Consider the following 12694-nt stretch of genomic DNA (forward strand, 5'->3'; position numbering starts at 1 on the left):
GCTAAGATCATCGCTTATCTGCTCCCATGTAGCTGACTTGTTGTGATGCGAGCATTTTGACTGCAGTAGGGTGACATAACATTTATGAAATTTAATTATATGACTGGCCCGAGTTAGACCTCAAAAATTGTCAGCAGTAATTATCGAACACTTTAACTTAACAAAGCTAGTTTTTATGTGATGTGGTTTCAGAAACTGTGGGAGAAAACGGTGCTTGGCTGCAGTCAAAGTGAAGCTTTTACTCTAATCTGGTTTTCTACACTCTAGTACAAAGTAGACTGCAAGTTGCCGTCACCATGAAACTTCTGGTTACGCTTGTTTCATATCGAGCTGAACCTTAATCTTCCTGCTCTCCAGGCCAGATCTCTCTGACAGAACCACCCTGTTCAGGTAGCTACATCTGTCTATGTGACATATGCACACACACACATACCCACCATATCCCTACACCCTCATACCAAAGCAATCTATGACACGGTCTTCCTTCCTTCCTGCCTGCTTTAAGATCAATTGCCATTATAATTTGATGAATGTGGTTCAGCTGTTGTGATTTTTTTTCTTGACCCTTGTACGCGGTGGGCAAACCACTGAACAAATGGAAAGAACCACTCTGTTCGTGAAAGAGTGCATGCTTATGTGACTTTGTAGGAGTGGGATTTATGAATCCAAGAAACTGTGGGACTGCTGACATGGCAGATGGGAATATTTTCATTTGGAAATCCCTGAGGAATTCCTCAGGGATTTCAGGCACGGATGCAGGCTGAAGAATGTAAAGATGGGAAACATGACTAGGGAATCCATCAGTGTCCAAGAAAGAGCAAAAGGTGTTCCGGTTTCTTTTCATGTCCCTCAAGACTGGCTTGTCAATCACACTTGTGGTTTCAGCACTGCAGGGGTGTACGGATTCAGCGAGGATTGGGGCTGGTGGGGCGCCAAACACACGGCAAGCCAGCATCAACAACCTGATAGAAATGGTCAGATATGCATGTCTCAACAGACTGTAGCTGAGATTGAAGAGTAAGAAGAAGGAAAAAAAAAATCTTAACTATGTGAATTGTGCTATTTACTAAAGGCACCGGAAATTTGTATCGGTGGTCTAAAATTTTGACACATTTGGTGTGAGGGACAGCAGGATTGTGGGTGGAGGAAGAGCGTGAGGGCTGAGTAAGACATGAGAGTAAACAGGAAGGACAAACAGCCTATCAAAGTATAAACTAATAATCTGACGCAAAAGAAAACTACTGTTCATAAAGCCAAGTGTGTACAATTAAAACCAAGGCAGAGAAAGTTGGGCCAAATCTGAACCAGCTGCTCAAGTGGACCCCAGATGTAAGAGCGAGACGTGCAAACACAAACACCTTCTATTCCAGTTTGAACAGGATGATTGTGAGACTGTATCATTTGTCAGCCTAAGGAAGCTGTCCTCTGTGTCTTTAAGATACTTTTCTGGGAAATTTTACCACAGTGGGTTTTTATACACGGTTATGTGTCTGTATGTGCTGCCATTAATCTGTCTCCATTTTTTTTTTGTCTTTCTTCCTCTGGGTGCACTCCATCCCTTTGGACCATCTTTCTTCCTCTATATTCCCCCTCCACTACAAACATCCGCCCATCAGTCATTGCCCCTGTATGTTTAGTCATCGATCATCCTTCCAGTCATGCTACATTCCCATCTTTTAACTAGAACCAGAGCAAAAACAGACTTAGGCAGCATACTGAAACTCAGTCAGTGTTGCTGCTGCTGCGCTGTCACTGATTCATATCCACTCTGCACACTGCCAATATAGGAGGCTGGAGGAGAGAGTACAGTGAGGAAAAAGATGGATAAAGGTGAAGAAGAGGAGTGCAACCACAACAAGACGACTGGTGGGTGTGCACACAAAGATTTCCCAACTCTTTTCTCTCCCTTCCTGTCTTTTGGCCACCACTTGGTTGAACCAGTTGGGCTGTTTATCGAAGGCACGGAGCCCCGCGACACCAGATAATTCCCACATTGCGTGTAGACGACAAACACGCACTTGTAGCTTAAATTTCTATTTTTAACACAAGAATTAGTCTTGCCGACGTCAGAGGCGTCGATTTCTTTGGCTAGCTACGATCCAGAATTATAGACGGATAAACATCGGAAGACCGACTGCGTCGACAGTCTTGTGGAACAGGCTCTTAGGTTTCGATGCGAGTCCCCTCAACAGGATGTAAACAGTGAAGACTAGCCTTTAAATCCTATGGAAGTTGTTAAGTGGTTTATCCTGGCTTAAAAAATGTTTTCAAGTTGAGGAAAAAAAAACATGTATGGCTATTTCAACTGCAGTGTATTAAAAAAAATGCAAAACCGTGTATAAAACCTCCTGGCACACAGAAAGCCACCACGAAGTCAAACGTTTTATTTCTTTCTGTACAAAAAACACAATTTTAAGACCACTTTTATTATTTCAAGTATCTTGGAGACAAAATGTTGATTTGAAGTGTGAGAAACCACTGACCCTTTAACCCTGCAGAAAATCACCTTGTCGTGTCACATTGTGGTGCCAGATTCTGTCTTTAATGTGCATGTTTGTACAGCTACATGCGTCTGTCCAAACATATACAGTGCCCCAAGGTTTCATGTGTAGCTTTCTGCACAAAAAGTCTGGAAAACACAAATGCATTCCAGAAACTACACATAAGCGGTGAAGCTGGTTTCCCCCTTATGTGATTTAATGACTTCCTGCATTGTGAACTCTCTTCAAACATGACTTCCAGTTAAACCAAAAGTCAGTCTGTGTGTTTGGTTAACAACTCCACCCCCCAAGTAACTACCATAACACATAAAACTAGCAAGCTGTGTTTTGATTCTGGAAGAGTCTAAAAAATACATCTCAAGTGAGGCAAAATATGTGTTTAAACTGCGGGGGATGCCAAAGGATAGACAAATGCTTCTTGCTGGGAAAACAACTTGTAATACCAACATGAAGAAAGAAACCCAGGAACAAGACGACGCCAATTTACTTAATAGTTTTGATTTGAGTTTCAAGAGGCCTTGGCAGCATTTGCACAAACTCCCACACCAAATGCTGATCTTAGTGGGACTGAATGATTACACAGAGAGGTTACTCACAATAAACCATGACACAGCATGAAAGACGTGAGAAGGTCTGATTTGTGCCACATTTTTCACTCTTCTTACTCACGACAGGAGTGACCCTCGACTCCGATGAGACCAACACATCTGCCACAAATCAGACTTTGTCAAAAGGATGTTTTCAAATGATTCATGTTGTCTGTGCTGACGCTGTTGATCGCCACATCTTTAAATCAACCGCCTGTTAGACTTAGTCGCTCTATAAATGCAAAATTGAAACCTTAAAGTGGCGCTTTATAGTCATCCAGATTAAATGAGAATCTGCTAAAGCTCTCCCATGAATCACGACTTGCTCAATCACAGCTGCCCAGGCTCTGATCTGGGTAATTACTCTCTGGACCAAAATAAACTGCAAGTCGCAGTCATTATGAAACTATGACTTTGATTGGCATTATTTTCCAAAGACAAAGAATTAATAATTACACTTTGGGATTCTAGTTTATAGAAAAAGCCTGTTTGACTGTCACATCCACTGAGCTGGAATTAAGATGCAGCTTAATCAATGCGGGGGTTACAATAGTTAGTGCCTGTGTTTCTCTGCGTTTTATCAGGATTAGAGTTCAGTTTGTAACTCAGTCAAATTTGTGTTTTAGACGAGAGTCAGGAGGGCATTTAGAAAATGAAAGATGTCAGGAGAAGTAAGCTGGACCACGAAGAGATCTTAATGTGATCTTTTCTTTCTCCTGATATTTGTGTGCAGAGTTGTACTGTATGTTAAACACAGTAATAAAGCATAGTATCACGATATTTCATGTGGCAATATTGTATCGGTACAGGGACAAATATCAATATTTTATTAAATAAATTAAAATACTCTGGGAATACTACAAACAAGAGGGTTCATCTCATGCGCCACCATGCTACGTTAGCCGAGCAAACTTGTAAAATCGCCTCAATCGAAAATCGATAACGTTATATTATGGGATAAAATACATAACTGACAAAGTTTAAAATTGAGGACGGTGAGCTAAAATGAGCTGCCTTGCACCTGCTTGATTCGAATTGCGAATATTCAGGACTGCGCTGCGGTTAAAGCATCCTCCTGTACAACATCCATTATGATCTCGGCAACCATGGAGACGCCTCTTAAAATGAAAGCCACTGCATTGTGAATTGGTTTTATAAAAAGTTTTCAGTGGGACATAGAAGTACTCTGACCCAAGGCTTGCAAGTCCTTTAAACTGCAGTTTGTCAACAGTACTTGTGTAATTCTTCATCCCTCACACTACAGAAAGGAAAATTGTATTAAAGCTTCTCAGGGTATGAGGCTGATAGTGTGTGAGCTTTAACGGGGTCTGTAGGCTATCCAGCTGATTTAATCAGAGTGTGTTTACTGATAATCCTATTTCATATAGGTCCCCCAGCAGCGCATGCACTCCGTGGATTCACTGGATGTGTCCACGTGATGGGCCCATGTTCTCATGAACATGCCCAACTTCTGTGTGCTTGGCACGGTGGCAGAAAGAGGAATATGAGATGATGTGATTTGCCAACATGCTGGCCGGGAGGCAGACACACACGTGCGACACAAATGCAAATCCGATAAGAAGAATGAAAACCACACAGTACAGAAGCCATTCAAGTGCCTATCATTATCATTATCGCTACTGATTTCCATCCTTCTATGCTCCTCTGAAATAAAGAATCGGATCCTGCACGTTTGCAAACACCGAGTCTCGTGTAAGAGCAAAACAGAGCGGGAATACCAGATTTGTGAGCAGAGCAGCAGCTGCGATCTGTGTACAGTATGTTTCCAAGCAAACAAACAAAATGCTGCAAGAGCAGAAACGCTGCTTCTAAGTCGATGGATGTCAACAACTCTGTTCCTAAAACAAAAACAGGAACAGTATTACTGGCTACAACATTTCTGAACACAGCAAACATCTGCAGGTGGCAAATGGGGGCATCGCCTTTTTCACATCATATGCAATGCGCAGTGCGCTTTTTTAAATCTGGAGTCACGTAAGGGCACCTATTCAAGGCGCACATGCAAAACAACTGAGGCGGGGTTGCCCTCTTCGTTCACCTGATGTCTTTCGATGCAATAAAAAGAGCACTTCATATCACTCTGTCAGAGGGTTAGACAATACATCGAGACCACGCTGCCACAAACTGCACTCCTCCTAAGTTGTAACAACAGTTTGTGAAGCTTCTGACAAGACCGGCCAGCTTTCTGCAGTTCACAGCCGACGCTACCTTTACACACCCAGGGGGAACTAAAATATTTATGTAAACTCACAGGGGTTACGAGATATTTTTATGGCCCTGCCAGTCTGCATGTTTTTTCTGTTAACACTTGCAGGTTAAAATAGTTTAACAGGTCAATATATAGCTAAGGGATTTCTTTCCGGTGAGGGTTTCCTGATCTAATCACTAACATCATTAGGAGTTTATCATCATGGCACCGTCTGCTTCATCCTCAACCTGCTGCAGTCGAACCTTTCAGAGCAAAGAAAGTATTAGCAAAGCTGCTATATCACGCAGTACGTGCGCAACAACACATGTACCTATTACACTTTCAGGGCTAATCAAATATTCAAAACTGTATTCAAATCAAAATACTCACATTTATTGTTCTAAACAACACTGCATAACATCGCTATGTTAGTGACATCTGTCCAACTGTCAACACAAAAGTCTACTCCACCAATCACATTTCAGACAGTGCTGAGCTACTGGGATTTTCCCACTCATCTCTAGGGTTTACAGAGAATGCTCCAAAAACAAAAACTATCCAGTGAGCGGCAGTTCTCTAGGCGAAAAGGCCTCGCTGAGGTCAGAGGTCAGAAGAGAGTCGAAGGAATGCTTCCAGCTGATAGGAAGGCAGGAATAACTCGAATAACCAGATGCAGAGGAACATCTCTGAATGCACAACATGTATAACTTTGAAGTCGACAGCAGCAGCAGACCACACCGGGTGCCACTCCTGTTAGTTTAGAACAGGAAACGGTGGATGCAGCTGACACGGGCTCACCAATTTGACATCAGAAGATTAAAAAACGTTGCCTGATGTGATGAGTCTCAATTTCCGCTGTAACCTTCAGATGCTCAGGTCAGAACTGGGCTTGAATAATATGGATTCATTGTGGCTTTTATCGTATCAAAGGATCAGGGCGGGGTGGTGTAATAGATATTTTGTCAAACTTTGTACCACTTAGTACCAACTGAACATCACTTAAACACTACAGCTTACCTGAATATTGTTGCTGACCATCCGTTAATGACTGCAGTGTGCTCATCCTCTGGTGGCTGCCTAACTCTAGAGTAGATACATGTTCTGGACGCAGTGTATTAATAAAGTATCACAAGAAGAAGGAAAAGTATTTATTACTGCCTTGATATTCCTTCATACCTTTATCACAGTGGCAAAGATAACATAAACTGAAGCAGATTTAGCAGTTTTTAATATTTTTTGCATTTGACTCCATTGTACAGATTAAAAAGTGCTTTAGCTTTAACGTATGCTCACAGATTAGTGACAGGGGATATTTAAAATACATAAATTCCCAACACGTAGGACCAAGTCCAGCATTAGTAACTGCATGACCTTCCTATACCTTGTAAAAGACAAACTACCATCTTGGAGGGAAAATCCCTTTTATTATAGCTCAAATGCAACAGATTTGGTTGCAAACACTGCTGGAAAAGAAAAACGTTTAGATTTTAATATGAATGGAGAACATGTGTATAATAGAATAGTGATTCAGGCCAGCCAGGCTGTTTCCTTTCTTCCTCTGCTCATCTCCCATGTACACGGATGCATTAGAGAAAGTGTTTGGGAACGAATGTCTAGACATCAGCTACTTAATGCAAGCGGTCTGGAGCCTTTTTAAACATTTTGCCAAAAGCTGAAAGTTGTAAAGAGGCTTTATTCCTGATGGTTCAAACGGTCACGGTGACTCTCAAAGATGTTTTTCTCCAAAATAGGTTACAAGCAGTTAGACAGGGTCCTTTTGGGCTTAGAACTAAAAACAGGTACAAGCCTGGGACATTTTCCAGACAACATCATATCTGCACATGTGCAGTTTATCAGTGAGAACCAGTGAGAACCGACATGTAATCTTATTCAGCCCTTTAATGCATTTTCTCATCCAGTCTGAAATCATCTGGGCTGTTAGTCACCATGTGATGTTCACCTCTGCAAATAACGCGACTGTTTTCTCTGCTGGGACACCTGCCCGCTGGCACACTCTTCAAACAACTACTGAGTATTTTCCCATTGATGGGGACAGATATGAATCTCTCCTGCCATCACGCATGATACCGAGATGAGAAGGGTATTGTCTACACCTGCCAATGCCTACTGGTCACTCTTGGCAACAGCAGAGCTATTTTCCCGCCTCTGACTAGCAAAGACAGCATGACGCATATTTACACATTTCACAGGCTCTTAACAATAAGCACCCAGTATCTCAAATAGACAGCAAAGTCAAGATGTGTCAGAAAAAACGAGAGAGAGAGAGAGAGAGAGGATTAGAGGTAATGGTGATGCAGGTAGGGAATAAAAATCCAGACAGTTAAAGAAACCAGGGCACCAGACAGACAACTAGAGCATCAAAAAGCACTTTAATCTGCCAATAAATGGAGACATGCTTTTAAAAATAATTGTAGGAAATCACACATAAGGGCAGCTAAAAGCCTCTTTTTATACAGACACATCAAATCTTTTATCAAATCCACTTCACCATCAGGTTATATAAACCTGAGATATTTTTGAACTTCCACGATTTTGCAATTTATTATCATGTGGGCTCTCTCTATACAGATTTAGAATAACATTCATTTCTGAATAAAACTCCTCCAGCTCTAAACAGCCAGACATATAATAACGTAATGGCCATGGAGCTTAAAGCAAACATTCACACCCTTTTTCTCAGACTATGGGGTTTTCATGTTGTCTCAAAAACACACTTTTTTACTACCCATGTTAACTCTGAAACACTCAAAACTGTAGGTAATATCAACTTAACCAACTATAGAGCAGAAATAACACTGTTTAAAGCTTTCACATGTTCATAAAAAACTAGGGTATTTGTGTCTGACTTTGTGATTTTGGTGCCTTTTAGATCATTTTTTTATTGCAACTATCAGAAAAATAATATGACTCAGTGTGCAATTAATTTAAATAACAGATCCATAGAGTATGTGCATGCACTTTGTTAACCAAGTCACAAAGAGTGCAAGTTTTAACTGATGAAACTCAACCCTCTCATCTCAATGTCGACTCTTGTGGATCCAAAATACCAGGATGTCAGTGAAATACCACGGGATTTGGCCAGCGTGAGCTGTGAGGAACTCGGGCCTTTACCTGTAGGCTGGGAGGTCCGAAGCACCGTGTCTGGCCGGATCTACTTTGTGGTTCAAGGCTTTGAAAGAATACGCCACAAACCGATGGCTAGCCAAAGAACGACGTGCAAGACCACGAGAAGCCATCACCAAAATTAAGTTCTGAACATGCAACACTGCTGTTGAAATAAGGTTAAGAATGTGTGTAACAGCTGTTACGCTGGGATATGACATGCAGCTACCTGAAAGCTGAAGAGAGTATTTAAATATGAGGTAAACTTGCACGCAGGTTTGGCAACAGTCTGTAGCACAATCCCTCCAGTCTTATGGGAAAATTATTATACATGGACCCTAGTTTTGTTTTAAACATTATAGACTGAGCAGCTTTGACGAGGTTTCGGTTTTTCCCTGTCCTAAAAGTATTTTGTGTTTTGTGTAATAAAATATAAAGTTTCGGTCTGTGCGACACATTTGCAAAAAGAACATCTCGATCTGCTGCGTCCACTTTTCAAATGCCATTGACTCCCTCTCTCAACCTGTCTGGACAGCTTGATGCTGAGTATACGCTGTGCGTGGGATAGAAGTCGCTTCTCAGTACACGATGGCCTAAAACGTCCATTGCTGGAGTCAACAAACACTAGTCCATATTCAGTATTCTCATTTTGATTTACAGTTTACAAATGACACAGACAGACCTCCCGTGAGCTTAATATTATTCCTAAATGCGCTCTGACACTGGATTTAGGCATCCAACAGCAATTCCACTGTAATAAACTCAAGTACACCAGTAATATTTGCTGTGTTTTTTTTTACTTTCACACACACTTCTTTGATAGTAAAAATTCTCTGTGACTGAAAATCAAAATGAAGATGACGTCTTTCACGGTGCCCACTCGCCTCGTCCATTCTTAAATTTTCCGTCCTCATTTCTCCCAGATCTCAGCTGTCTGGCTTACAGCAGCTGTTGCTAGGCAACAGCTAACACCCACCCATATGAATATTAACACTTATATCACAACAACACTGTCAGAACAGTAAAATAAAGGACAAAATGCATGCTGTAAATAGATCGAGTTATGCATCCTTTTTGCGACTGAACATGTAAAACAAGTGCCGATTCACGGTCATTTTACCTGTTTCGAAACATTTATGTTTATGTCACTTGGTTTTAGCAACTGAACATCTGAATCAAATGAAACCACAAGCACAAGATGATGCTTCTCAGCTGTAGCAGGTTCTAAACTGTTCACCTCTAAGCTCATCAGCGTTTTTCTTTTTTAACACCGGCATGTTTTCTCAATGTTCCAACCTGCGATACAGTGACAACAAACACTTAGCAGTGGAGCTTTTGAACACCCGAGTCACATTTAGATCTTTTTCTATTCTTTTTCCGCGCTGTTCTCTGACTCACAGATAATAAATCTGTTGCAGTGACACTGAAAACCTGTGCAGGCCTACTTTTTTCTCCCCAATCAACCAATAAAAGAATCAGTAGTGGTGCTGGGATTAGAAATACTGAAACGAAGGCAAACAAACATGTAATAGGGCCGTGGCTCCAGGAAATCTGATTTAAAACAATCATTGCCACCAACTATAGGCAGATTTACACGCCACACATGCTTTGTTGAAGAATGAATGAAAGAGCAGGTGAATAGGAGGCAGGGCACTGGTGATGAGTTCAGTATACAGAGAGAGGCTGAACAAAAATATGTGTTACAAATACACCGGCACGAATACCTTTCCAAATTCTTTCCTGCTCACTCAGTGATGCTTACACAGAGACAGCGCTGGCACAAGTTAAGACCTGCAGCGAGAGGGTGTGTGTGAGCTGTTATAGGCCTGTGTGTGGGAAGATAGACAGGATTGCTCTGTTTCTACAGAATGACCCAACAAGGAGGGGGAGACAGGCAGCTGGATCACAACACGCTTCAATATAATGGAAATTTCTGCAGTGATGATCTTTAATTGGATGGCTTAGTCACGCAACTCTGACCTGTCACTTTATTTTTCAAACAAATCAGTCTTTAGGATTAAGTTATGACACACTCAGTGAAACACCAGCACACATACATTGTTTTCATTCAAAACTTCTTACAGCAACACTGTCTCAACCTTGATGTCCTCAAGATGAGCGTCTCTCCCTCTCACTGTCACTCGGGTCACCCTCACTTTCACTGTTAGTTTTGTCACATGAATTTGCCCTTTGGGCACTGCTGCCCTTATCCAGTAGTTCTTTTAGTATCTATATGTTGCATCATTGTTATATAAAACTGAGCTCCACATGTGACTTAACTAACCGTGCTGAGTACAGCTGAAATTATCCTGATGAATGGATAATGAGAACAGGGACATGAAAGTGAAGGCATCCTATGGTCCAAACAGCACTTACAAAATAATGATCCCCATCTTCTTTATCACAATTACAGTCATACACATGACGTGTGTCCTATGATCTAAGGAAACAGCAGGTCTGGAACTCGTCCAGTGAACTGGGAGAGAGAAGGGAAAGTTTCTGAGTCTGTTCTGCTTCTCTTTCTCTTCCTGGCATTCTCTCTCAGCCATCTATCATCCATAAATCAGCATGAGATTTATGGAGCCAACTGGATGTCCGTCTCCCCTCGCCCTCTTTCTTACATTTCCCTGCCTGCCTTCTCATTTGATTTACTAACTATTATTCTGAGGACATATACAACAGTGAAGAAACCAGATGAGCTGACTGTGAGAGGGAGACACAGGGGAAGAGCAAGAGGGAAGCAACAAAATGACAAACATAGAGAACTGCAACTAAACACGCAACCAATGCTGACATGGAGATACAGAGGGGATGACTTAATAACCGATCTGTGGCATTTTTTTATTTCTCTACAAACTAAATAATTCATAATTTGGTCCTTTAAGTTGAAAACACTAAGTAGAAGGCATGCCCACATATCTGCAACGCCTCTAACTGGCATATTTAACAGGGGATTCCTGGCCTACATGTTGCTTGCTTTCTTTTATTCTCCCCCACTGGCCTGTACAGGAGTGCAGCCAGATTGGCACGTGGACCTAGTGAGGCTACAAACCTCCAGCGGATAAGCACAGCTGGCTTTGTGCCCAGGATACAAACTCCCTTCTTGCAGAGAGTGTGTACTCCACTCCCTGCTGCTTCTTTGCAAGCCAGGGCCACTATTGTTGGTGCTGCTGCAGCTGCTGCAAGGGTCTCTCCTCTCCACTGTGCAAAATGACACACATTAGAGGACTGCATGCCCTTCTGTATGACTAAAGAAAAGACTGCACCCAAACTGTACTTCAGTGTTCCCCTTATACCCTCAAAATGTATGTGTGCCCCTTGTAAGAAGGTTAAGGGAATGATGTGATCACTAGAAAACCACTTGTAATTTTACATTTCGGCAATATGGATCCTCATTGTGCGTGGCAGTGGGTGTCCCTCATCTCCTCATTTGCACTGGGCTGATAGACAGCCCACGTTAAAAAATAAAAATAAAATAAAAATCACACCATTACACATCCAGCTGATGTATCACAAAGATGCCATATGAAAATTACAATCAATGAATAAAAATGCAATAAAGAAAATATGGATAGAGAATCGCCATCCAGCTCTTTCAACGTCCTTTCATTTTACCCTGTTGATACCACTGTTACATTCCGCATGGGCGAAGCGTGCTATCCCCCCTTCAGAAAAAAGAAATCCCGTAGCCTAAAATAAGGTGTGCCATTTTTTTTGCGCAAAGCTACTATGTGCCCGAGAGGAGCTCCTACCTGAATCGGGGCGAATCTTTTATACATTCTTCAAAGTCCACAGTCATTTTTGCGTTTTCTCGTTAATTCCCACGTCAGGCTGCCAATGTCATTGCCCCCAACGGGATGTAGCTTGAACCGTGTGGATGATGACTGGTATCCCCTTGACGCGCAGCAGTCTGTCGCCCCTCTTCTGGTGGCACGGTGACACAAAATGCGAGCCGAGTACGCGGCACGCAGATTACTACTACACTACTGCCGCTGCTGCCCAGACAGGCGGGAGGCGTAGCTGCACCGTGAGCACCGGTGAAGGAGAGAAGAGCGCCGAGCAGACACAAGCTTCCGTAACAACCCAGGAGGAGCACAAGGAATCATGGGAGATAGATAGATAGATAGATAGATAGATAGATAGATAGATAGATAGATAGATAGATAGATAGATAGATAGATAGATAGATAGATAGATAGATAGATAGATAGATAGATAGATAGATAGATAGATAGATAGATAGATAGATAGATAGATAGATATTAAATACCCCA

The 12694-nt window shown here is 41.9% G+C and overlaps 1 protein-coding gene across 1 annotated transcript in view; it reads right to left on the reverse strand.

The window, feature by feature from the left end:
• LOC146709237 (arf-GAP with coiled-coil, ANK repeat and PH domain-containing protein 3-like) overlaps positions 1-12428 on the reverse strand; it is a 61038-nt gene extending 48610 nt beyond the window's left edge. Inside the window, exon 1 of the mRNA XM_085456258.1 lies at positions 12173-12428. Coding sequence (XP_085312384.1) covers positions 12173-12219 — 47 coding nt within the window. The 5' untranslated portion in view covers positions 12220-12428. The remainder of the gene's footprint in view (positions 1-12172) is intronic.
• Between the last annotated feature and the right edge of the window lie 266 nt (positions 12429-12694).

Source organism: Copadichromis virginalis, linkage group LG5 (genome assembly GCF_057382275.1).
Source record: "Copadichromis virginalis isolate Kocher_CV1m ecotype Utaka linkage group LG5, C_Virginalis_male_GT1.1, whole genome shotgun sequence".
In the NCBI taxonomy this organism is placed as follows: domain Eukaryota; kingdom Metazoa; phylum Chordata; class Actinopteri; order Cichliformes; family Cichlidae; genus Copadichromis; species Copadichromis virginalis.